Source organism: Agelaius phoeniceus, chromosome 1 (genome assembly GCF_051311805.1).
Source record: "Agelaius phoeniceus isolate bAgePho1 chromosome 1, bAgePho1.hap1, whole genome shotgun sequence".
In the NCBI taxonomy this organism is placed as follows: domain Eukaryota; kingdom Metazoa; phylum Chordata; class Aves; order Passeriformes; family Icteridae; genus Agelaius; species Agelaius phoeniceus.
The window spans coordinates 46,299,983-46,325,411 of record NC_135265.1 but is presented as its reverse complement, the minus strand read 5'-3'; the positions used below and the strand labels follow the sequence as shown (position 1 = coordinate 46,325,411).

General features: G+C 43.6%; 2 protein-coding genes across 5 annotated transcripts in view; one reads left to right on the top strand and one right to left on the bottom strand.

The window, feature by feature from the left end:
- Positions 1–526: 526 nt before the first annotated feature.
- On the top strand, positions 527–22,337 carry CTNNB1 (catenin beta 1). Its single transcript, XM_054639456.2, has 16 exons — positions 527–813; positions 13,907–13,967; positions 14,361–14,588; positions 14,746–14,999; positions 15,090–15,328; positions 15,413–15,614; positions 15,951–16,095; positions 16,572–16,675; positions 16,761–17,099; positions 17,357–17,515; positions 18,431–18,550; positions 18,705–18,855; positions 18,945–19,066; positions 20,236–20,296; positions 21,052–21,272; positions 21,564–22,337. Exons 2-15 carry the CDS (start codon positions 13,955–13,957, stop codon positions 21,258–21,260), a joined length of 2,346 nt encoding a protein of 781 aa, XP_054495431.1. The 5' UTR covers positions 527–813; positions 13,907–13,954; the 3' UTR covers positions 21,261–21,272; positions 21,564–22,337.
- Positions 22,305–25,429, bottom strand: part of ULK4 (unc-51 like kinase 4) — a 214,474-nt gene continuing 211,349 nt past the window's right edge. For all 4 annotated transcript variants that reach the window (XM_077178032.1, XM_054639826.2, XM_077178042.1 and 1 more), the window contains exon 37: positions 22,305–24,196. In XM_077178032.1, the coding sequence (XP_077034147.1) occupies positions 24,112–24,196 (85 nt within the window). In that variant the 3' untranslated portion in view covers positions 22,305–24,111. The remainder of the gene's footprint in view (positions 24,197–25,429) is intronic.

Genomic DNA, 25,429 nt, shown 5'->3' with positions numbered 1-25,429 from the left:
AAAAAAAAAAAAAAAAAAAAAAATTAAAAAAAAAAATTAAAAACCCCAGGCAACGAAACTCCAAAATAAACGGGGGGGGGGGGGGAAGGGGGAGGGGGGATAGAAGGGAGTAGGAGAGAGAGAGCATCACACTCGCCTTTTGCCCCCCACCCCCCTACTTCCCTTCCCAAAGCGGGACTCCGGGCTGATCCCCTGAGTCGCATCCCCTCCCCCGCCGCCTCTACACCCCTCAGGGCAGCAGCAACTTCGTTCCCAAGCCGGGAACTCTGATCCTTCCTTCCCACCTCCGGAATAAGGTGTCTCCGCCGCGCTCCCCCTACCCCAGCCAGCCCTGCCCAACCCAGCCCAGCCCTGCCCAACGCCGCCTGGCCCGGCCTTCCCCCTCTCGTGCCACTTCCCCGCTCCCTGTCTCCCTCCGCCCTGGGAGCCGGGCACTATTTCTCCTCCTCCCTCTGCCTGCCCTGAGCGCCGGGCGCCTATGGAATGCCGCGCGCGGGGCCCGGCCGCGGCGGCAGGATACACAGCCGGGCCCGGCTTTCGCTATAAGAACCTCCTTGTGAGCGACGCCATTTTAAGCCTCTCGCTCGTTTCGGCGCTGGGAGCAGCGGCGGCGGCGGCGCTTGGGGGACGGAAACACCGCCGCCCCGTACGGTCGCCACCCGGGAGCCAGCGGCGGGGGCACCGCCGTGAGCGAGGAAGAGGAGGCGGCGGGGGGGACGAGGAAGGAAAGACGGACCGGACCGGGGTCGCCCGGGCAGCAGCAGCCGCCGCCGCCAGAGCCTGGGGGGACCCTGCGCTCTCCCTTCCTCCAACGTTAGTGCCGCTTTCTCTGGCGGGAACTTGGGGCAAGCCCGGGCGGGGTACCCCCGCGGCCGTGAGGGGGTCCGGGGTGTGCCCGGCGGGAAGGACGGGGCTGGGGGAGGGGGGGAGCGGGGGTGGGAGAGAGGTGGGGGGGCAGGAAAAGAAGAGAGCGAGGGCTCTTGGTTTTGGGAGGTCCGGACAGCTGCGTGGCTGCAGGAGCGGCAGCTGCGGCTCCCGAGGTGTCTCTTGGGAAGCTCGTCCTGGGGCGAGGGGGTGGCTGCTCTGGGCTGCGGGAGAAGGCGAGTCCATGCTCCCGGCTCCGCTCTCGTTTGCGGCAGAGCCCGGGGTACTTTAATGACCCTTTTTTATTATCATTTTAGAGGTTCTTTCCCCTCCCTTTTAGGGGAGAACTAACTCGCCGGTGGGCTGCAGATCCGCTTTGGCGATAGGAGGGGGATGAGAGCAGGGTACGGGTTTATTTGTACGGAATATAATTAATCACGGTCACTGCAGTCAGCGGGAGATAACTAATCTGCTGCCTTGTGGGGTTTCGCTTTTAGTGGCATTGCATATTTGCTGGAGAGGCTGTGCTGCTGCTTCTGTGTGTCACCGAAATGAAGCTTCCCCGGAGCTGGGAGGCATCACATTAAGTTTTTTAACACCCGCCTTTTCGGGGTGTTGTAGGGGGCGGTGTGGGGGCTCCCACGCTGCGAGGGGAAGCGCCCGCTGCTTCCCGTGGCCGGCCGGGGGGAGCGCGGCGGCTCCAGGCTCCCGAAGTACCGCGTTCCTGAGGTGTGGGGATCAACTCGCGGCTACTCCCTGAACTATCTAGGGCACTTATTTCTCTAGGAACGGTGTGTTGTTTTGTGGTTTGTTGTTCGGTTTGGTTTGTTTAGTTGGGTTTTTTTTTTTAACAAAGCTTAGTTCATTTCTAATGTGCATGATTAGCTGCTCCTAGAGCAGCAAGTTTTCTTAAATTTAACAAAACCTTGCATTTTTCCCTAGTTAAAACTCGATGTGGGACGTTGGGCCGTTTCTTTTTGTGTCTCTTTCCAAAAACCTTCTCTGAAAATTATCCTAACTGGAAAGAGAGGACAGACTGTGTGAAGGTACCACGGGCAACTTACTTGTGACTTTAGGAATAGCAGTGTTGATCTTTGTAACCAGCTACTTCTTGATCTCTTTCTCATGGAGCAGCCATTGTTCTGACACTCTGTATATTCCAGACATCTGTGGTCCTCCCATCCCCCAAAGTATGCAAGTGGTGAATGGAAAGAGGCTGGGCTGGTATGCTGAGGTCGACGGACGGAAATCAAGGAGGGGTTTTAGTAAAACAGGATCTTTATGTGCTGAGGCTACAGTAAAGGCGAAGACGGAGAAAACTAGCTGAAAGAGTGTCGGGGTTTTCTTGATCTAAGTTCACACACCAGTCAGCAACTTCATAGTTATGATTTTGCTTCTGAATGACAAAAAGATACTACTGCAAGGCTCAAACAAAAAAAAAGCCTAAACGGCAAAACTTACTGGTGTGTATTGGCCCAAGTTGTAATGTGAGTTTCAGTACCTAACAGTCCAGGAACCTAATGTTGATCTTGCACTTTTGATAAAAAGATGCTGACAGCTGCAGGTATGTGACTGCTGTGTCGTTTGTCTAATGGCTGGTACTGTTGAAAATGAGGCTGCTTAGGTATTCAGGCAAGAGTTTAAACCTCTCTAAATTCAGCTGTTCAAAATTACACTGTCTCATTGTTCTGGAATTGTTCTAACGAAGTGTTATATTTGTTCATCTCTTAGTTCAGATATTTTCTATACAGGTGTAAACTGATATCCAGGGGAATGTTCATTTTCGTCTGTATGGCTGATCATTTCACAAGGTCTAGGGGAGAAATAAGTAAAAACACTATGTTGGAAAGGACAATGCCATGCACGATAGCTTCTAGGAGCAAGGATTTAATACAAAGTAAAGCTTGATTGGAAAAATCAGTTCTTCAAATGCTGTGTTACAGCCTTATCAACCCAAGTTTGCTTTTCCTTGGCTAAGCTATAAATAGAGTGGGCTCTTTGCATGGTGTATGTCTACTCTGGACACCAGTATTTTGCTCTGACTGTGGTGTGTCAGTGAGTGGCTTACCAAACCTTGGCTGTGAAACCAGCTTGCCCTTCAGGCATAATGACTTCTTTTCTGAAACATCTGTCCATCTGTAATGACTCTACATCTGAATTAGCATCCTGAAATACCGTGTTCTGAAGAGTTAGACTTGAGGTTTTGGGGATGTTAAGGCAGGAGGTTAGTACTAGTGGTGTTCTGATTTTGCAGTGTTTTCAGGGGTGGAAAGAATGGAGCAGGAAATATGGCTGCTGGAGGCTTCTGTCTCAGAAACTGAAGTCTGAATGTGCTGTCTGAAACTCCTGCATAAGGATGTTTCTGCAGAGTATTGTCTAGTAGGCAGACTAGTGTGCAAATACAGCAGTAATCAAAATCACTTACCTTAATTCATAGTTAAACTGGTAATGCTGGGGTTGTGGTTATCCTGCAGTTGCCTGCAGCAAAACTTGTTCTGCGACTGTGGTAGCCTGTATACCATGGCAGGAAAATCAGGACTGACCTTACTTATCTTGAACATCATACTTCACAAAGCCTGATAAAACCTGTGAGAAACTGTGCAGGCAGCTGTGACTTGCTCCTGTGTCCTCAAAACGTGCACTTGCAAACTCTGAGCCCAGTGCCTTGCTGGCTGACTGGGTGGGAACCTAGAAATGGTAAACTTGGCAGTAAGTATTGTGTGTGTGATGCTTCTTGTCTCTTTAGATAAAATTATTTTCCTGGAAGGGCAGTATTTCTGATTTTCCAGTTAAGCACCGATTGAATTGGCTAGACTTGCCAACATAAGGCAGCCTGACAGTGGTTAACTTCTAATATCCATTTCTGGCACTTGATTCCAAGGTAAAACCTGGTGTAGTCTGTGATCAGGCTTTAGCCCAGGAGGGTAATGTGTTAAACTGTGCTGGTGCTGTGTAGCCTGTGCTGCCTCACATGAGAAGAAAGTAGCCAGAAAGGTTGTTTCAGTTTTTGGGGCTTTGTGCTTTTCTTTCTTTGCTGACGGGTAACTTCAGGTGCAAGGGAGAGAACTAATGGAAGTCTTATTCTGGCATTTCTGTCTGTGTGGCATACCAAGTAGATAAGGTGAGCAGGTGAAACATACCTGTAGCTCAACCTGACCTCCTGAGTCTGTTTACTCCAATGTGGAAGCAAATTCATCCTGTGCTTTCGTTCCCTTGGGAAGTTTGGGTGCACGTGTTGGTTTACAGCAGAATTTTTTGTTCCTATTCCAAGTTACCATTAGGAAATAGTGTACATTGGCTGGATTGGTATTGCAGAAGTGAAGTGCTTGCTCTGTTACTTAATACTAAATTAACTCTGGAGCCTTGTTTGAGGACTGACGTAGAAGAGTGAAAGAGTTAATCTCATATTCTGTGTTGCTGCATTTAAAAAACGGTGTGAGGTAGCTGGATTTTGCTGGAGCTGGCAAATGCACTGTGTGCACTGTATGTGTAGTATTTGCTGGAACCAGCATTTCTGGGCTGACTTACTGTGCTAAATAGACTTGTATAAATTGGAGAAGTTTGCCAACTCTGCAGCAACTGTAGAAAGTAGTTCTGTATTGTCCTGGTAACATTTCAGGTGCCCTCCAGTGGCCAGAAATTTTAACATCCTAAAGGTGCTGCTAAATGCAGCTCCCTTATCAGTTTGCCTAAATTAAGAGTGAGTTGAAGAAACATCTTCTAGTGTCAGAATTCATTAGCATGTTTGTTGTTTGAACAGTCCTTTTTGGAGTGTTGGTGTGCCTTATTGTAAATACAGAGTTACTCTGACAGACAAGCAAAGACAGCTGCTTTCAGATTCATAAGTACTTTGTCAGTGTAATTATGACTGATCACTCTGTTCTTTTAAACTGTAGAGATTAATGTTTAACATCCAAGTTCAGGGCTGACTGTGTGATTGCAGTCTAAGAAGAAACTGGATTATGGGTAGATACTTCCTCGTTTGGGAGAGAGATGGTTTGCTGAGTTGTTCCTGTGTTGGTGTGGAAGTGAGTGTTTCAAGCCATGCACAAGATTGTGTTAAATGACTGCAGAACCATTGTCTTTTTGATACACAAAACCATGTGGGCAGGGCAACTTGAGGGCTGGCAGTGGTTTTGTCCCTGAACTTTGAGTGTTAAATGAAATGTGGTATAATATTTGTCTGAATTATTATATGTTGCCTCTAAATGATCACAATGGCAACTTTTTTTTTTTTGTGTGTGACTAGGTAAGACTAAAGAATGAATTTTGATCCTGTCTACTGCCAGCTCTCTACTACAGTCACCTTACTCAGTGATAAGTATGGGTACATGGACCAAAAGCTGTAAACCACTGCATATTTATTACTTAAGTCCTGCTGGCAGACTAAACTTGGATAGAAACACTGGCTCATCCCTCACCAAGGAAGATGGGAGTGTGCATAATGTACATATCTGTGTCTTGCAAATAAAAGGTGGGAGCTCTCTAAGCTGTGATAATAACACTCCTCTCAATGTTTTGACCAGCCATGAGGATACTCAAACTTAGTGAATGCTGCACAAAGCCCTAGTAGGAAGTGTGTGCCAGTGACCCACAGATCCCAAATCCGTTGCTGAACAGAAGTGATTAGTAACTGTTTCGAGTTTGTTTGTTTGTGGTGCTGGTACTTAGTTGGTCAAAATAATTAAGACATGAGAGTATTTGGGTTGATAATCTTGTTATGACTTAATGCAAGTTCATAAACTTGAAACTGTCATACCAGTCCTCTAATACTGAGCTACAAACTGCTGTTAGGGGATTGATATGTACATTATGTGAGGAAGTTCATTACTTTTGTTCTCAAGTTGGATGTGTAACACCAGAGTTGTGTTTGAAGCAGTTTTCACATCATAACATTTAAGATTATGATCAGCTCCTGTCTTGGACAGTCAGGAAGATACTTAAGTGCTTGAGGTCTATTTTGCCAACTAATAAAGTGAAAGTTTTTGCTAATGCTATGTTATACTTGCTGATGAAAAGCTCTCTTAAATCATTACTTTCAAACATGAACTGCTGATTTGTCAATTTGAAGGCAGCTGCTGCTTATAGCTCTTAGAAGCAACCAGAATTTTCTAGAAAGGACAAATAAATACCTAGGACAGAGAGTGTTTTGTTTGCAGATCCTGTTAGAAGCTCCTGGTATAGTTGTCCGTGATTCTGAATGTAAAGGATTGGGTTGACAGACCCCTTGTAACTCCTGAATGTTCTCTGGGAAAAGGGTGAAATAACTGTGCTGTGGATTCAAACACTTAATTTCTGAAGTGACAAGATCCAGTACTGTGAAATTTCAGCTCCTGCAGTATGGTTTTAATTAAGAGTATGTGACTGAAGAGGTGCTTTCTTTACATTGCATAGGGTGCCCAGCCATGTGCCTCTGGCCAGCATCAAGCAAAATTATGTAGGGGACTGCTGATAAGAAATTATGGTGGTAGGTAAACTTCAACCATTTAGAAGTTACAAGTTTAAAAGTCCATTTTGACATACCTGTGTGTCCATCAGTCTGTAATTCTGCCACAGTTTCTCTAGAATGTCTGTCCTAAAGAGTGAAGTACTGTGCATCTCCTTTCTTTCAAAAGGAAAACGTTTATATGATATTGCTAGCCTCATGTTTGGAGAGGTTGCCTAGCTGGTTCTACAGTTTCAAAGTTCATCTTCTGGAATGATAGTGCAGATTGGTGCCAGGATGAACTTCTATTTCTTTTTTAGTAACTTTCCTGATGTGCTTGTTCTGAATTCTCTTCCAAGTTCTCATCATTTTGTACTTTAGTTTTCTGAGGTATTTGTTGGCTGACAGTGCCTCTCAGACCACTGTTAGCTCTTGCTTTATTGAGAATTCTAATGGGTTGCTTTTAAAAAGGTACTTAAACCTTAGTGCCTGTGAAGACCCCGATGAATTGCACAAGCTGTTAGTGCCTTCATGCTGTGTTAGTTGCTCAGAGCACAGCACTGACAGGGCTGCAGCTGGAAGTGAAATCTCTGACCTCCACTTCTGGTACCTTTTGTTACCTGACCTGTCAGTCCGGGCAAAGTTGCTCTTCAGCAGTTGATTAAAGCTACCCACATTCTGGGTGGCTTTCTGTACTTCAGGTGAGCAAAACAAAATGTGGCTCTTGCTACACTTACATTATAGTCACAAGTGCACTAGAAACTTAGTAGTTGTTGAACATTGCAAGCTAGGCAGAGGTAGGATTCTTTACTAGCCTGCTTTCACTTTTAGGGGGAAGGGAAAGGTAAAATAGGTGAGTGTCCTGTCATATCGGAACACTCTGTAGTGCTCCAGACCTGAAGTCTGTCAGACTGGAACTTGACAGCTGTTGTAAAGTTCTTGTGGCCCCTTTCCCTCCTCTATCACATTTGCTTAAGACTCTGTTGACTCCAAAACAAGCCTTGAGTTTTTTGGAAGTTGTAACTTAAGTCTTTCCTTCAGTAGACATTTTTTGAGGAACATGTTCTGTTTTTAGATACAGCTAACCCAGTGTTTTAGTCAAGGCTACCAGACTGCCTGCCTTTCAGTTCCATCAAGCAGTTGTAATCAACTGGGAGAAGTATAGCAAGAAGGAAATATTTACATGTGGTTTGCTTCAGCCAATGGGCATTTGAATAGAAACTCTGTACTCTTGGTCTTAGGTTGCTGATATAATGTGTTGCCTCTCTATTTTCAGTTATTTTTTGTGTGGCATGAAGTGAACTCTTATTAAAAAAAAACCCTTACAAAAGCTAGTATAGGGAGGTTTTTCTGCCTTTGTTACAGAAAGGAATTTTTAGATAATTTCTAAGGCAGAAGACAAAGGCTGAGAAGCCAGGACAATTGATGTAATAGCAGTCTGGGATGCCTAGAGGAAAAAGGAAATAATGAATTGGAAATGAAGCAGCAAAGAAGAATGGCTGAAATAGAGGTGACTTGCAGTGAGCGTTGGCAGATCAGCACCCCTCTCCCACTTTAAATCTGTGGGTTTATCTGAGCTAGTTTGTTGCCTCTTCCAGCATGTCTTAAGGATGCTGAAAGCTGAGAAATTGGAGCCTTTTAACCATTGAGATCAGTAAAGCACATATTCAGATTTCTTAATTTCCTGAAGTTTGTTAGGAAAAACAAACCTTAGACTTTCAGTCTTAATAAGAAGAGAATTTAAAGACCATTTTAACACTATTGCATGTTCTGGGTTCAGAGTCTAATTTATTATTATATGATTAGCTAAATCTAAGATAGCATGTATTGCTGTTTGCAAGGCATCTTCTAACTTCCTGCAGGCATCAGTAGAATATGTTTTCTGAAGTATTCCTGCTTGGGTAAATTTGAGCTGGATGGATTACACAGGATACCGAGCTTATCGCTGGAAAGAAGAGAAATACTTCACTAAGCAAGAATAGCTTAGTGGTTGGAGGGAGTGATGCTAACTAACAAATGTTGCTTGGAGGAGCAACCAGAGCAGTTTTCCCACAAGGTATAGTTATTAATGAGTTTGTTCAGTTGCAGTCTAGGATCAGTAGGATTGATTTCAGTGTGTGGCATTCAGGTCAAGATTACTGGTAGCTCTTAGTTTTCAGTGGAACTTCTGAAATAGTTCAAGTTGCTACATCTTGGCACAACACTTAAATGTAGTAATACTGCTTCATCTCTTGCCATGGCACTTCTTCTGAAGTAGTAATGAAGGCTATAGATGAATGTTTCTACTGTGTAACCAAAACCAAAAAAAAAGTAGAAAAGTTTTAAAGCTGTGAAAGCCTATAGTTTTTTTTTTCTTGTTAGAGGAATAAGACTGCATGGTTTGACTTGTTTCCTTTTGGTATTACATACTGTCCAAGTTTCTTCCACTAGGTTAAGATGTTTCGTCATAAGCCACCTGAAGACATTTTTACATAGTATTAAAAATCACCCTGTTAAAAGCAGAAGGTATACTGACATTAATATAAAATACATGAAGTTTTATACTCCTGTTCCTAGTACTGATAATAAAGTAAACCTTAACTTTTCTCTCTAAAACTATCCAAGTGGTGCGTTGCTTTGTTTAATGTGATAATTTACAGCCCATAATCATTATTCAGGAGCCACTTTGCAGTGAATTTCATAGTAGCTTTTGTCCATTCAAGTCCTTAAAGCAATGGTGTGCAAAAGTCAGTATTGGTGGCTGACTAGTTTCCCAATAGTCAAGGCCTTCTAATACTTGCATATAACTAACTTCAAAATAATCTACACTCACTGTATGTGGCTGTTTCTTTTAGAGGGGACAGGGTGGCTGAGGACTGCAGATGCTACTATTGGGGACAGAATATGGGAATGCTCTTCAGTATTTGTTTACTGGATATGGAAATACATCCCAGGAAAACTGTTGTTTGTAATCCTCTGTGGTATCTTTGTACAAGAAAAATAAATCTTTTAAAAATGCAGTTTTCAGAGTGAAATCCAAGCACATTCTGTATCTATTTTCAAATAAAGTATCTTCTGTTATTTTTTTTCAAAAAATTGTAAACCCCAGCTGTCATTCCTACCACAAACTTCTAACATTCCTTAAAACACACAGCACCAAAACTGTCCTTCCAGGAATTCTTACCAATCTTACAGAAGAGTCTGGTATGTGAAGGACCTCCAAAATTACCTACAAAGGTACTTTTACCAGAGCTCAATACAGCAGCCAGATAAAAACTCCGTTTTCTTTAGAACCTGTGGGTGGATATGGGAGGAGAGAACTTTATCCACATTTGGATAAGGAATAATTACAAGCTTTCAGCGGTTTGACTCACGTCTTCGTGAGATGAAGATCAGTAGCAGTAGGTCTGTCTGTTGTGTGCTTGTATCTGGGGCTTAGGGTAGACCAAAAATTGCTTAGAGACAGTTCAGCCACTCCTGCCTAAAGTGCCTTTATACCATGAAAGCTTTTTCCCTGATGTTTCCAGTGTCAGTATTATCTTGCTTGAATAATTCCTCCTCCCCCACATTTTGTTTTCTAGAAAACAGGCTAACAGCTTCCAGGGGAAGATTAAAAAGGGTTGTTTTGTTTTGATTTGTTTTTTAATTCCTTAATTGGATGTATTTTCCAAATTCCCGACTTGAAAACTAAGGTTAATTAGGAAGCTTCTGCTACATTAAGAACTGAAATACAAGGACTTGGGTTCTAGAAATGAGTGCTCTCTGGTGTTACCAGCTGTGGAACTGCTGTTGCCTGTATATTTTGGCTATGGACTTTTGTTAAGCAGATACACAGGCAACATCATTCGCAAGCAGCAAAGACCAGTTATAAAATCAGACCCAAAGGATGCTTTCAGTAACACCTTGGGAATGGTTGCAATGACTTCAGAGCACTTGGAGAAAAACAGTTTTTCAGTACAGGTGTTTCTCTTCCCTTGTGTGTAGGTGATACACATTTTTAACTGCTGTGACTGTCAGAAGATGATCAGCTTGTTCTGTGTAAGCAAATGCTATCATTCAGAACTGGTGGGGAGTTTAAAGGTGCAGTTGCTTGGCCTGTCCCAGGTGAGACAGAGACAAAGAAAAAGAACAGGATAACATGGTCAGGCAGCGTGTTTGTGTGCAACAGTTCATGGTGTTTGGATGGATCAGTCTGGGTTTCTTGTGCAAGTTTTAGTAACATACTGCTCTCAAACAAAGGATTTGTGGCAGACTTGCAGACTTTGACTTGCTTTAAGAAGAACTGCTTAGCAGATCAGTCAGGTATAATTTGAGTCAGTCTTAAAGAAGAGAATTGTTCAGATTTCAGAACTACTGTAGGCAACTTTTCTCCAGAATCAGAAATTAATATCTAATAAAAACACATGATCAGAAATAATACCTAATACTTCTTTCATTCCTTTTGAAAATCAAGAAAATTGAATTGTCTTCTGTAGTAGATTGAAATTATTAGCTCGTGTGCCTTCTAAGCTTGCAGATGCCACATAATACAGCCTAGTGCAAGGTCTTGAATTGCTCTTCACATGAGTTGTTTAATACATAGTCTAAAAAACCCTAACCTTCATTTAAACCCAAAGCTGATAATGCTTGCTAAGCAAGTGGATGGTCTCATGGGGCAGGAGGAGCTTTTTGAGAAGAGTCCCTTAACTCCTAGCAGTACATTCATGTGAACTGTATAACGTGATATTTATCAGAATTCCCACTTCTGAGTGCCTGCTAGCCTTCAAAAATTGTGAAGCTTGCAGCTTTGCTGAAGTTTGTTTGTAAAGTATACTGAGGCCTTCTGTCTCTTCCTGATGGTCGAGGTGTGTGTGGCTGACCTTGTACTGATCCATTTTGTCAAGAAACTGAGCAGCACAAATGTTTGTAGCGAGCCTGGTGGTGTTGCTCTCTTTGTAAATGTGTTGGTTCACCTTAAGAGTGACAAACAGGAAGTCAAAGCCAGCAGCTTGCCTGGACTCAGTTTACCCCTTTGTAAAATTTAAAAAGAATGTGAAGCAAAAGATGAGAGAATGTTTACCTGCAGAAAACCTAAAACCAAACCATGGCTACTTTTGTTTGGCACTTACTTTGAACTACTAGGATTAAACCCAATTCCTTATCTAAACAATAATAAAAAAAGCTACCAGGAATTGCTGGGGGGCTGCAGGTGTGTGAAATGCAGATCAGGATGTTGGAACTTGCAGATGCAACTAGCAGGCTGATCTAGGGTCAGCATTCTAAAGATTGAATGTCACTGGAATGCATTTCTGAACACTTCATATTCTTCATTGCTATTTTGTAGATGTTCTTCAGTGTTGTTTTGGAACAATGCTGCTGTTCAGTGGCTACTCTGGTCTGTTGGATTTTGCCTAGTGGTAGAGCTGCTCTTTGATCTCTTCAGGCTGCAGAAATTGAAACAGCAATTTCAGAGTGCAGCTGCTATAGGTCAGTTGCCTTCATTGATGCAGAATTCAGCAGTGGAGAAAATTATAAATGTTCTTCCCAAGCCCCCTTACTGTGTATGGAAATCTCAGGTGGTAGTAAATGTCTCAAAGCAGTCACTGCTCTTAACATAGTGGTAGATGAAACAGTCAACCTCAAAACCAGTTTGGTGATCCTTTTTTTAGCACAATTCTGATGGAGGAGATGGGAAATTTTATGGTAAAAATAAATCTTTTGTGCTAAGCATATTGGAAGTTTCATATAGCAGCTAGAACATGCCAAATTTTTTATTGGAAGTGTCACATCTGACTTAGAGTGTGGACTGCAGGGAGCAAAGATACAAATTTTACTGTTACTGCTATTCCCTTTCTGTTTGGAAGGTGTTAATGGAACTCAAAAAGTAATGCAGAAGACCTGCAAAGAGCTATCAAGCTTTTGTATAGGCGCTTTCTCAACTTAGCTACTCATTAGAATTTTTTAATCAGTGGTGAACTGACAGTGAGACTTAAGTTTTTCTTTGCCACTACCACTCTCAAACTCCTAACAGCATGTTGGAAGAATCTATGGGTAAGGGCCTGGAAAAAGTGTGTGTATTTTCAGCACATCCTCCATGCCCATTGTCAAGAGCAGACTCCGAGTTGGCCAGTCTCTTCCAGGCTGTGGAGAAGGACCAATTTAGAGTTTCCAGCTGCACAGCAGGATGCTTATTGTATGTTGTGTAATGTCTTATATCAGCTTAATGCTGTTTATCTGCTGCAGATGCAGATCTACTACCCATTTTAAAAGAGCCAGGGAAGGGTTGCTGCCAAAAGTTGTGGGAGTGCAGTCAGGACAAACAGCGCTGGCATTTGTACAGCCAAGCAACAAGATTGCTCAGGAGCTGCTGGAGTATCTTGCAGCTGGCTCAGAGTCCGTGAAATATAAGTTTGTCCCACCTACCCTGTAAGACTTTTAAAACTGCAGGCCTGCCCTCTGTTTAATTATGATTTTCTAAAAGGTGCTCCTGAAGGAAACTCTTCAACTGGAAATCTGTCTTTACACAAATCCAGCAAAGTCAGGCGGACTTTGTTCTCCTGACGCAGCGCTGCAGACCTGTCCTTTCAGGGGTTAGTGTACTGCCTTTACTTCATCGTGCAGGAATGTTTGGATCGGCACAGCTCTAACACCTAACAGCACAGTGGAAGCTGATTGCTGCAAGAGATGGTTTTGCTCCCTGCACAAGCTCCCACTACAAATGTCTCTGCTTGGCTGGCTCCCAGAATAGGCTGTCACCAGCTCTGTGTCTGTGCTGGAATCAGTGTGGGACTGTGGGGGGAAGGGGAGCAAATGAAATAAAAAGTGACCTGTTGTGGAGCTGTAGCCTTTCTAGGTTAGTGAAGAGACAGGTACAGATACAAATACTTCCAAACTGTTTGGTGATATTGAATAGAGATTCATAGTGAAAATTTATATAGGGCATTTGATCATATTTCAGCCTCCCTGCCCCCAGTTATCTTGGTTTTCTGTGCAAACAATAAAAGTGTGTTCAACTGAAGGACAGGATTTTTTTGTTTTTTTTTTTTTAATGAGGGTAGTTCAATTTTTAGTTTTAACTTCGATGAAGGTTTTTTTGTAGGAAGAAGCCTTTATTCTTAAGGCACAGGGAGGGAATAAACGAGGAAGTGCAGTTATGACTCTTTAGGTAGTCTTTGTGCAACTTGCCTTACATTGTCATTTCAGCTTTCCCCATGAAAATTCATGTTGTAGCCCTGTATCAGACAGTTTTTCTAGTATTTTCTAAGTAGATTATCTTTGAGGGAAATGAGGAAGTGTGACATTTAGCCATTGTCTTTGTGGCATTTCCAAACTCTGGAATTTAATGTCTGGACTTCATCTTATGCAAAGATGGAGGAGTGAAAAATAGCTCTGTCATGGTCAGTCTTCAGTTCTTGTTCTCTTGTACCTCTGAGAGAATATCTTACACATAACCTGACAGAAGAAGTCTGGGTGATACATTGAGTTCTTTTGCATGTCTGTCCACAGAGGTTTGCTAATTAGCATTGGAGTATACTCACTGTGATAATGAAATGGCAAGATGTGCCAAGTCTTAGTTTGCAATTCCAGTGTTCTGATGTGAAATCCTGTCTTACTAGCTCTGATTAGTGTTTAATAAGTTCTAACCTTGCTCTTTTTTAGGATCTCTGAAAGGGTGCAAGGAAGAGTTCTGGGAGCATAACAAGGAACATGGCAACTCAAGGTACATAATGCATTACAGTTTCTGTTACTAGAACCTAGAAGACTCCTTATCCCTCTCTTTTCAACTTTTCAAAGGTTGAATAACATCTGCTCTATTACAGTAATTAATACCTTACACTGGAAATCAAACCTTCAGACAAGTTTCTTGTAAGTTTGTTGTAAGGTCAGGATAGCCACAATAGCAGTGATTGTTCTGCCTGTTCCTCAGGTTTACATGTCTGCCTTGGTTCAACATATAGTCTCAGTTTAAAGTTGCTGCTCACTTGCAGTGCTGGGTTGATGAAGTTGTTTATAACAGCTTATTTTAATTTAAAATCTCTGTCATCTCTTGTGGGATTAATACATGCTGCAGCAATTGAACTAAACTTAATTGTTCACCAATGATTTCTTACAGCTGACTTGATGGAGCTGGATATGGCAATGGAGCCAGACAGGAAAGCAGCAGTCAGTCACTGGCAGCAGCAATCATATCTGGACTCTGGTATCCATTCTGGGGCCACAACAACTGCTCCCTCCTTGAGTGGCAAGGGAAATCCTGAAGAAGAAGATGTGGACACAACACAAGTGCTGTATGAGTGGGAACAGGGATTCTCTCAGTCCTTCACCCAGGAGCAAGTTGCAGGTAAGGCCTTTTCTGTCACACCAGTTTGCTTGGACCAGCAGTTTAATAATATAGAAACCTAACTTTATTTATTTACCTAACTACTCAATTACTGCCAGTCTGGATGATGAGCTTTTTATCCCTAGTTTGAGATTGTGATGATTTGCCTTGTTTTCAGATATTGATGGCCAGTATGCAATGACTAGAGCTCAGAGGGTGCGTGCAGCTATGTTCCCTGAAACCTTGGATGAAGGAATGCAGATCCCATCCACACAGTTTGATGCAGCTCATCCAACCAACGTGCAGCGCCTGGCTGAGCCATCCCAGATGTTAAAACATGCTGTTGTTAATTTGATAAACTACCAAGATGATGCTGAACTTGCAACTCGTGCAATCCCAGAACTGACCAAACTGTTGAATGATGAGGACCAGGTAAGTATTTTCTTTGCCTGGGTAAAGCTTGCATTTGGGGCACCGTCAATGACCTTAAAACTAAAAGCTTTATTCAAACACTTGTGTTAGGTGGTGGTGAACAAGGCTGCAGTTATGGTTCATCAGCTGTCCAAAAAGGAAGCGTCTCGCCACGCCATTATGAGATCTCCTCAGATGGTGTCTGCCATCGTACGTACCATGCAAAACACAAACGATGTGGAGACAGCCCGGTGTACTGCAGGGACACTACACAACCTCTCACATCACCGTGAAGGCTTGTTGGCAATCTTCAAATCAGGAGGCATCCCTGCTTTGGTTAAAATGCTGGGGTATGTGCACTACTGAGGCAATGCTTGTGTTTTGCAGTTGGGTCTGCTAGGAGCAGGTACTCATGAGGATTTTCCCTTCTTCAGGTCCCCAGTGGACTCTGTGCTGTTCTATGCCATTACAACTCTTCACAATCTCCTGTTACATCAGGAAGGAGCCAAGATGGCTGTCCGTCTCGCTGGTGGGCTGCAGAAAATGGTGGCCTTGCTCAACAAGACAAACGTCAAATTCTTGGCCATCACAACAGACTGCCTTCAGATTTTAGCATATGGCAATCAAGAAAGTAAGGTGGGTACCTCTGGTGCTGAAGTAGTTAAAATGAGCAAGCTTGTGATGAATGGCCTGACAGTTCTTGTGTACTGACCTCCTGACTCTGAATCTTCAGCCACATGCCACTGGCTTTTGCCAGTCATTCCTGACCTTGCAAGAGGGGAGGGATACAGGAATTATCTTGCAGAAATGCTGCTGTTCTTATAGTGAGACTATAAAACTTACAGTCCACATAAGCAGATGGGAATGTTTTTTTAGGGAACTGTAACCACAAGGGGTGTAAGCCAGCAACGTTTACTACCTGCTGACATGTGTAGGAAGTGACAGACAAATATTATTTTTGCTGTCTTTCAGCTGATTATTCTGGCAAGTGGCGGACCCCAGGCTTTAGTAAACATAATGAGGACCTATACTTACGAGAAACTATTGTGGACCACAAGTAGGGTGCTGAAGGTGTTGTCAGTCTGCTCCAGCAACAAACCTGCTATTGTTGAGGCTGGTAAGTACATTGTACTCATTCTAACTTAAAAATCTACATAGTGCTTTGGGATTAGTTCATTCCACCAAAAACAGAAACTGCCAGCATCTAAAAATGAACTTGGGTTGGTCCTTAAGGCCATAACCAGGTTTGGAGGCCTTTAGTATGCAGAAGAATTAAAGGGTGGCTGTTTTTAGTAACTCCACTGATTGTTAACTATTAGTGGCTGAGCTGAGTTGTTGTCAGGATGCCTCCCTGAGAAGATGCACACATTTAAAAGGCTCAGTGTCACACAGGGAGTTTCAGGGGGTTGTTATTTTCCCATGAAGAAGGGCTAGGGCCCCAGCCATATTGTGATATTGACAAGAAGGATCCAAAAGCTTGTGAGATTTTGCACTTAGATGTCAAGGAAGAGAAGGACCTGACTGCTCATAAGGTGAGCATCAGAGGATGGTGTCAAATCTGAGTAATGGTGTCAAATCTGTACCATCTTCCAGGTGGGATGCAAGCTTTGGGGCTCCACCTCACAGATCCAAGCCAGCGTCTTGTCCAGAACTGTCTCTGGACTCTGAGAAATCTGTCAGATGCTGCAACAAAGCAGGTAAAGGGCTTGTCTGAGGGATCAAGAGCAAAAGTCAATGTAGCAAAAAAGAAGACTTAACTTTTTCTTTCCTCTTTTTCTGCAGGAGGGCATGGAAGGCCTTCTAGGAACTCTAGTTCAGCTTTTAGGATCAGATGATATTAATGTTGTGACTTGTGCCGCTGGCATCCTTTCTAACCTTACATGTAACAATTACAAGAACAAGATGATGGTCTGCCAGGTTGGTGGCATTGAGGCTCTGGTGCGTACAGTCCTCCGGGCTGGGGACAGGGAAGACATCACGGAACCTGCGATCTGTGCGCTCCGTCACCTCACCAGCAGACACCAAGAAGCAGAGATGGCTCAAAATGCAGTACGTCTCCATTACGGGCTCCCAGTGGTGGTAAAGCTGTTGCACCCACCCTCACACTGGCCTTTGATCAAGGTAAATAATGGTTAAAAGCTGCCAGAGCTGAAACTGAAAACTGTTCTCTTTAAAACATAACTTTAAAAGTGAAAAATTCTTTGTCCCCACGGTGTTGGGGATACAATTTGTTTGCTGGAGAAGTTGCTCCACTTCAGCAACTTAGTGTTTACTCTTAGAGATTTAAACATTTGAGATGAACTGATTAAAAAAAGAAGTCACTAACAGCAAGCACACCTGTCCTGCTCTTTTATTCCCCACCTGCTCCTTACCTGCAGGCTACTGTTGGCTTGATCCGCAACCTGGCTCTGTGTCCTGCGAACCACGCCCCGCTGCGTGAACAAGGTGCTATCCCAAGGCTAGTGCAGTTGCTGGTTAGAGCACACCAGGATACCCAGCGACGCACTTCCATGGGCGGGACACAACAGCAGTTTGTGGTGAGTGCCCTCCCTCACACTGCACCTCTCAAAGTTCTCTCCAGCTCCCCATTGTCAGTGCACCTCAGTCCTGTAGTGCTTGGGCTAAAGAACTGTTGTCCCATTTGCTCTAGTTCACATTATTATCTGTGTGCTGATAGCTCTGTCTTGGCAAACCTGAGATTTTTCTTAAATCATGGTACCAAAACAAACCTTGGTTCTTATTTTAATAACCTCTTGAGCATTCAATTCTGAATGTTAGTGCTCACAGAAATTCTAGTACTGCCTACTCTGGCAAGGCAAATAATTGTCTACCAAGAAACCAGAAGTCCCTCCTCCTCAGAAGAATAGGTTTAAGAATGCTGTCACAGCTTATTGCATACTTGCAAGGGTGCTTAGACCTGTAAAAGTACTGAGAAGTTGTTCAGGCTCCGTAATTGTTACTTCTTTGGCTTCCAGGTCAGTGTGACAAGATCAGACTCAATTGGATTTTTTTTATCCTGTTAAACATATTAACAAAGGAGGGGTTCGCTTAGCACAGCAAATGGAAGCAGCATCTCCTAGTACAGGAGTTTAGTTAATTCATGCAGAGGCAAGAAGGGACCATTTTGCAACTGGTAACTGCTGTTTCCAGCTTAGTAACTGCAGGGCTAATCCAGGTTGTAGGAAAAGAGATGGTGTTATCAGAGGGAAAGTTCATAATAAAAGCCACTGAGGCATCCCACTGGGATGCTTCACTACTGAATTTAGGTGGGTACTCTGGGTTGACTTGTAGCAGGGATGTTAAGTTTGAAGGCCAGTGCTTAGGGGAAGAGGGGGTAAATGCAGGGGATGAGTTTAAATGACTAGTTGGAACTGCTGGTTGGATTTTTGACAGTCACTTAAGAAGAGAGTACGCAATATGTCATTCAAAAATGCCTTTTCTCTCCTAACCAGGAGGGTGTGCGTATGGAAGAAATTGTCGAGGGCTGCACTGGAGCCCTGCACATTCTTGCACGTGATGTTCATAATCGAATCGTAATCAGGGGTCTAAATACCATTCCACTATTTGTGCAGGTAAGTGAGAGCTCAGGACAGCACTATAATACATATTAGGAAAAGAAATAAAACAGCTCTTGTTGCACTTCTGGATAGAGCTGCTAAGTCAGAGTGTACTGAAGAGCTCGTTTCAAGTGGAAGAGCTAAAAGAACCCTTGTGTTTTGGTTGCAGTTGTTGTACTCTCCCATAGAGAATATCCAGAGAGTGGCTGCTGGTGTACTTTGTGAACTGGCTCAAGACAAGGAGGCAGCTGAAGCAATCGAAGCTGAAGGTGCAACTGCTCCTTTAACAGAACTGCTTCATTCTAGGAATGAGGGTGTTGGTAAGTGAACTTAAGGCTGGTTTCATACTTGTGTTAGAAGAGTTGATAGAAGTCTTGACCTCTACTAAAATCACTCTTCCTTTTGGCAGCAACCTACGCAGCTGCAGTGCTGTTCAGAATGTCCGAGGACAAACCGCAGGACTACAAGAAGCGACTTTCTGTTGAGTTGACAAGCTCCCTGTTCCGGACCGAGCCAATGGCTTGGAACGAGGTGAGTTCTGTGATCTGTGTTACAACTTTTGTGTTCTCCTTCCTTCCACCAGTGAAGTGTAGATGCAGGCCTAGCTTTACACAATGTGTGGTGGCTGTACCTTCTCCACTTGCTCTCTGTGTTCAGGTGCAGTGAACCTGTGGTAAGCAGCCTTCAAGCTGCTTTTTCCCTGGCAGACAGGAAGAGTCAGTTCTCTGCTGCTGCTGCTGAAGTGTGTAATGCTCATTATGCTTGCTATTGTGCAAAGCTGGCTGTATACAAGAACTTTGTACTTTTCTGTGTTGCTTGTCAAAACCTGATGAACTCTGGATGCAAAAATAGAAGCATGAGTGATATGAAGGAAGCATAAATATAAAACATATCCTGTGAGGCTTCTATCAAGCCAACAATATCTGAAACAACCTTGGGCTGGGAATTCAGCTTGTCCTGAGACCTCAATACATTTGAGATTTCAGACTTGAATACGTTTGCAGGCTCATTATCACACATGGCATTTTTTCATTTTTAATGGACTACACAGGAAATTAAGACTGAAGTCAATCTGTGTGGATGGGATACAGGGAAGGCTTCACTCATTCTTTGTCTTCCCACAGATTCTTAAAATTCAGGAGCCTAGCTTGTCTTGTATGTATCTACTACACAAGGGGCAGTAGCCTTTAATTTGTACTATTTCAGTGCTTACTTTTCTGTTTTCCTAAAATCTCTGTGTACCACAAGAATGGATGGGGTGGGAAGCTAAAATGGATTATCTCTTTGAAACGAGTTAGACAATTGCTCTGCAAGCAGGCAATTACTTCTGTAATTGAACAAATGGAAGAGGTTCCTTCAGAACTCTTAAAGGCTCTGTTGCTGGCTTGGGAATATCTGACTTGCAGGATCTGGACAGGTATACCTGAGGAATGTTCCTAGACCTACCCCATCTTTTTCACTCCCAGACAGAACCCTCCTTCCAGTGATCTGTGAATTCCTAAATCTGGCTATTACATGTTGGATGCAGATACTTAGCTAAAAAGGCATTTCATGTTGACAGCAGTGCTGCAGTGCTCACTGCAGAGCAGTTGTTCAAAGGGATTTAGGGCAAGCTTTACAGCTTTTTAAACTCAGAACTACTGCTGCTGGCTGAAAGAGCCGATGATAAAACTGTTTTGTAATTCTTTGTGTACACATAGACAGCGGATCTCGGACTGGATATCGGTGCCCAGGGAGAGCCTCTTGGATACCGCCCAGATGGTACGTGTCTTCTGTTCCCCCTGACTAAACTTTCAATTGGATGAAGTCAAGTCATAGGTTTTAAAGGAGAACTGCAAATGAGTGAAGAGTGAATTTACTCTTCAGCAAGGTATTGCAAACTGACAGGCAGATGGGGAACTGCCGGTTCAAATAACCCGTTTCTGCAACACCACTGGCAGCACTGAAATGGGAGCCGTATGAACATGCAAAACCAGTGTCTCTTGTCTGAGTCCTGTGGGAACACCTCCTGCTGAGCTGTTGTTTCCAGAAATCTTTTCCATTCCTTACAAATGGACTTGACAATTCCAATAGTGCAGTTTTTCTTTAAAACAACAAAGCTGGTATTGAATGCGTTAGTCTGTGAGTGTCTATAGATTTGAACACAAGCCTATCCCTAAGGATTCTGAGCTATTTTTGACTAGTCTTTCAGAAGCAAGTCTACAGTCTTGGAGCCTGGTTTTGCTGCAGTATTGTTGAATTTTAGTACTGTTGATTGTGCAGACTAATGGCTTGGCTGGAATCTGCTCGTGCTTCTGACTGCAGTGTGCTTTGTCTGCAGAATCCTACTGGAAGGCCTTTCCGAACAATGGAATAGCTGTTAAGGGCAGGCACCAGATTGTGTTGAACTTGGCTGAACTAGAAAACAATTAGATGGCTACACGATCTCCTCACACACTGATACTTGCAGCTTCTGATGCATCTAACATCTGTTAACATTATGCTTTTTTTCCCTCTGCCACCTTTAACTTTCTTAGATCCTAGCTACCGTTCTTTCCACTCTGGCGGATACGGTCAGGATGCCTTGGGTATGGACCCTATGATGGAACATGAAATGGGTGGCCACCACCCTGGTGCTGACTACCCAGTTGATGGTCTGCCAGATCTTGGCCATGCCCAGGACCTTATGGATGGGCTGCCTCCAGGTGACAGTAATCAGTTGGCCTGGTTCGATACTGACCTGTAAATCATCCTTTAGGTAAGAAGCTCCAAACTTGAATTTAAAAACAAAACAAAAAGAGAAAAACAGCTGACTGGACTGAGGACTTGGTTGGCAGGGAGGGATTGGCTCGACTGGGTCCTAGTGTGCCACAATAATGAATAAATGCTCTGGAAATACACAATGAGCACACTCCAAACTGACTTCTGCCGTGAAGTGTGGAAGTAATTAACTGTAACGTCTTGTGCACCGGCTTCATGCAGTCTTGATGTGTTACAACAGCCCTTTACGACTCAGGAGCACTGACACCTGTGTTTTTTCTCTTTGCAGCTGTATCATCTGAGTGAACTTGCATTGATTGGCCTGTAGAGTTGCTGAGAGGGCTCGAGGGGTGGGCTAGTATCTCAGAAAGTGCCTGACACACTAACCAAGCTGAGTTTCCTATGGGAACAATTGAAGTAAACTTTTTGTTCTGGTCCTTTTTGGTCGAGGAGTAATAATACAAATGGATTTTGGGAGTGATTCAAGAAACGAAGAATGCATAAGAATGAGTTGCAAGATGGAATTTATCAAACCCTAGCCTTGCTTGTTAAAAATTTATTATTTTTTTTAAATCTCTGTAATGGTACTGACCTTGCTTGCTTTGGAAGTAGCCTTTCTTTTTGCAGTAATTGTTGTTAGTTTTTTTTAAAGTCTCTCGTAGTATTAAGTTATAGTGAATATGCTACAGCAGTTTCTAATTTTTAAGGATTGAGTAAAGGTGTAGAACACTAATTCATAATCGCTCTAACTGTATTCTGAATAAAGTGTAACATTGTGTAGCCTTTTTGTATAAAAAACTAGACAAATAGAAATGGTCCAATTAGTTTCCTTTTTAATATGCTTAAAATAAGCAGGTGGATCTATTTCATGTTTTTGATCAAAAACTTTATCTGGGATATGTCTGGGTAGGGGCCAGTAAAAACTGTTTATTTGGAACCTTGTATTGGACAGTTTACCAGTTGCCTTTTATCCCAAAGTTATTGTAGCCTGCTGTGATACAGATGCTTCATGAGAAAAATGCAGTTATAAAATGGTTCAAAATTAAAGTAAACTTTTAATTCATTCTGTGTCAAATTATTTCAGATCACAAAATATATTTGTGTGTTCAGAAATAGTCCTGGACTTGCACAACCACTTTAGTGGAGGGAGACAAGAATAGTTTACTAAACCCCTTTGATCCCACTCTGGCATAGTTACCCCTCATAGCCTGGAGGTTTCCTGCTGCAGTCCTCCAAGGCACCAGTCTGCCCCTGCTTTGCCTTGGCAGGGTCCTCAGCGTGGGGCAGGCATAGCCAGATGTGAGGCAACTCCACTGGTGCCAGGCCTGCCAGCTCCACTTCTCAGGGCTTCACTAAGGGTGAGCAGCCTCAGCTCCCCTCAGCACTAAGGGACAAGGAAAGATCCTCTGCCCACAAGCTCTCAGCTGGTTCAAAGCCCTTCTCAGGTGTCCTCAGTGTTCAGCTGCTGTGCAAGACAAGACCTGTGTGTGACTGGCTTCCCTTGAGGCAGCACCTGTGTGACTGCAAGGGGACAAAGTGGTTCTGAGGCTGCCGGCTCAGCCGCAGGCTGCACGTGTGCACCGTGCAGCTGTCACCAGCTCTGGGAGCAGCACTCCAGGCTCATCCACTGCAGGCAGCAGTTTGCCAGCAGGAGATCAGAGCAGGCTTTGCTGCAGAGGCTCCTGGCTCAAGATGCTGAGAGCTGAAGGGAGCCACACCAGCCTGCTTCCCCTTCTGCTGCAGAGGGAGAGGGCTCACACAAGGAATTCAGCTTTGTTCCTCTCAGCCACACTTGGCTCTTTCTTTGACTCTTACTGTAAAACACTACCCCAAATAATAGCCAGCACTTCACTCTTCCCTCTTTCTAGTAACTGCAGCTGAAAGATAGCAGTATTTGAAGTAATGTAAGAAAACAATTCCTGTAAGACACACGGTGAAATCTGTTTACCATGGGGCTGTTTGCTTGCATCCACATACTCTGGGTAACGGGGCTGTCCGAGAGTAGGGGTGTAGCCGCAGCTGTCACAGGCACCTGAGCTTGGTGGGTGCACTGACAAACTGACAGACATCAGCCACAGCACATGTGTAGAAGAATTTAACTCTAGGCACACTGAGGACCTTTCCTAGGGTACCAGCTTTTACTGGGGGGTTGACAAACTGCCAGGGTCATCATCACACCTGTTCCCAACTGCAGCCAGGAGCGTTGGCAGCTGAGAACAACACTCCACCCTTGTAGCTTAAGCTGAGCAGCGCTAGACTAAGGAGGGGCTAGTGAGTACAAACTGAGTAGAAACCTGGGTAACATCTATCCTTACATGCCCCACACACAGGCTCTGTGTGATCACAGTGGTTGCTACTGGTTGCTTGAGGTGAACAATATTGTCTGTCTTGATAAAAAGGTATTTTCTAGTGCCAGTCACAAGCATGAGGTGACCCCTTAATATGAACAGCCAAGGCAGTCGCCTGGTCCAAAAGATAAATGAGCATTTCTAACTAGCTTGAAATAGTGAAACACTTTATATTGTGAACTAACTCTACTATTCATTTAATTTACACTTTCAAACTGTCAAATACTTGAGCCTACATCATGTAATGCCAGCAAAGCAAAGTAGTAACCAAGAATTCATCCTTAGAGGGATTTAAAAAACAAACCACCCCTTCCCCACCCCTGAACCAGCTTCCCTCCCCTCCTGAGCCAGCTCAAATTCTGCAAATGCTGCAGGATTTGCTGCTGCTGGATTGCTAAATGCTCAGCACATCTGAAGGTGTTCCTGCAGGACCAAGGTGCTGAGCAAGGTACACAACCTGCACATTTCAGAAGGATGGTCAAAAATTGTTCACTTGGGAGTCTTGATATTTTCATGTCCTACCGCTCTCAGAATTTCAAATGCCAAGGGAGCAACAGCACTGTCAACGTCAGAGCTAGAAATGAAAAACAGTAACATTCATTAGATGTCCTCAGGAGAAAAAAATGTTTTCTTCAAATTCCACATTTGCCTTTACCTATGCTAGAAAATTCTGAGTAGCCATAAACTGCACTCTCCACCTGCTTTTCTGTTAAGCAGTAACTCTTAACCAGTGATTCTGCCCTGTAGCACATCTTGAGTAGAAATGAATCTCAGCTCCAACTCCGAGTAACTGCTGCCTCACTCAACCTCCTCTGCCAAAAAAGGCAGATAGAATTTATCACACACCCCATGACTCCTCACATGCACAAATCCAGCTTGGCAGAAAGATGTATTTTCACACACACACAGAGCCCTCTGCCTGCAGTGCTGCTCTGCACAGGCAGGCACTTCCACTCCAGGTGTTGCCCACCTCCTGCAAGGAGGAGCCACTGCCCCTCCAACCACAGCCCTGCACTAGGGCCCTTTGCTTCCTCACCGGAGGTTTTATTATATATATTTTGCCTAATTTTTTCTTCTGGAAACACGTTTCTTTCCTAGCATTGGAACAGAGGCTCTAACACATTACTCCTAGTTCACAGAATCAAGTCTTAGGTTTTTTATGAACTACTATCCCTCATCTATATCTTAGAAAGGACATCAGCAGATCAATCTGCAACTTCCTTTACTGTTGCTAATGACAATATCTACCGGTACTCCACACTCTGGGAACACAGAGCTAACCAGAAAATCCAAATGATCAGTTCACATTACATAAGTCAATGTTGTAATATGCAGCAGTTTAAATCAGTTATCTGAAACAAATTCATCTCATCAACCACCTTTACTGAGAAATAAATGTCCATGATCCCTCATTTTAAGCATGGATTTGATTCCAGGTCGTTACTAAGCAAAATGGGTTGGTCACGTCATTCTTAAAACTGCCTGTTCCAACGAGCTCAGGAAGCATCACTGAGGCAGAATTTGGCAATCCATAGCTGCTACAGGGCGGCAGGGGAGCAGTGAAAGCAGCTTTCAATCCAACCAGCACCCTTCTCTTAGCACTCAACTGCTTGGCTGGACACACTTCCCTTCTGACACACAGGGAGAGGGAGAAATTAGAAACCTGTCTGTAAGAAATGAGCAAAGCAAAAACACTCCTCAATTCAAACCAGTGGTAATATGTGCATGGAAGGGCCTGGGAGTTTAGACTATCCCGAGGATGTCTTAGATCCAGGACCTTGGCTGTACCTGCCTCTAAAATATTTCC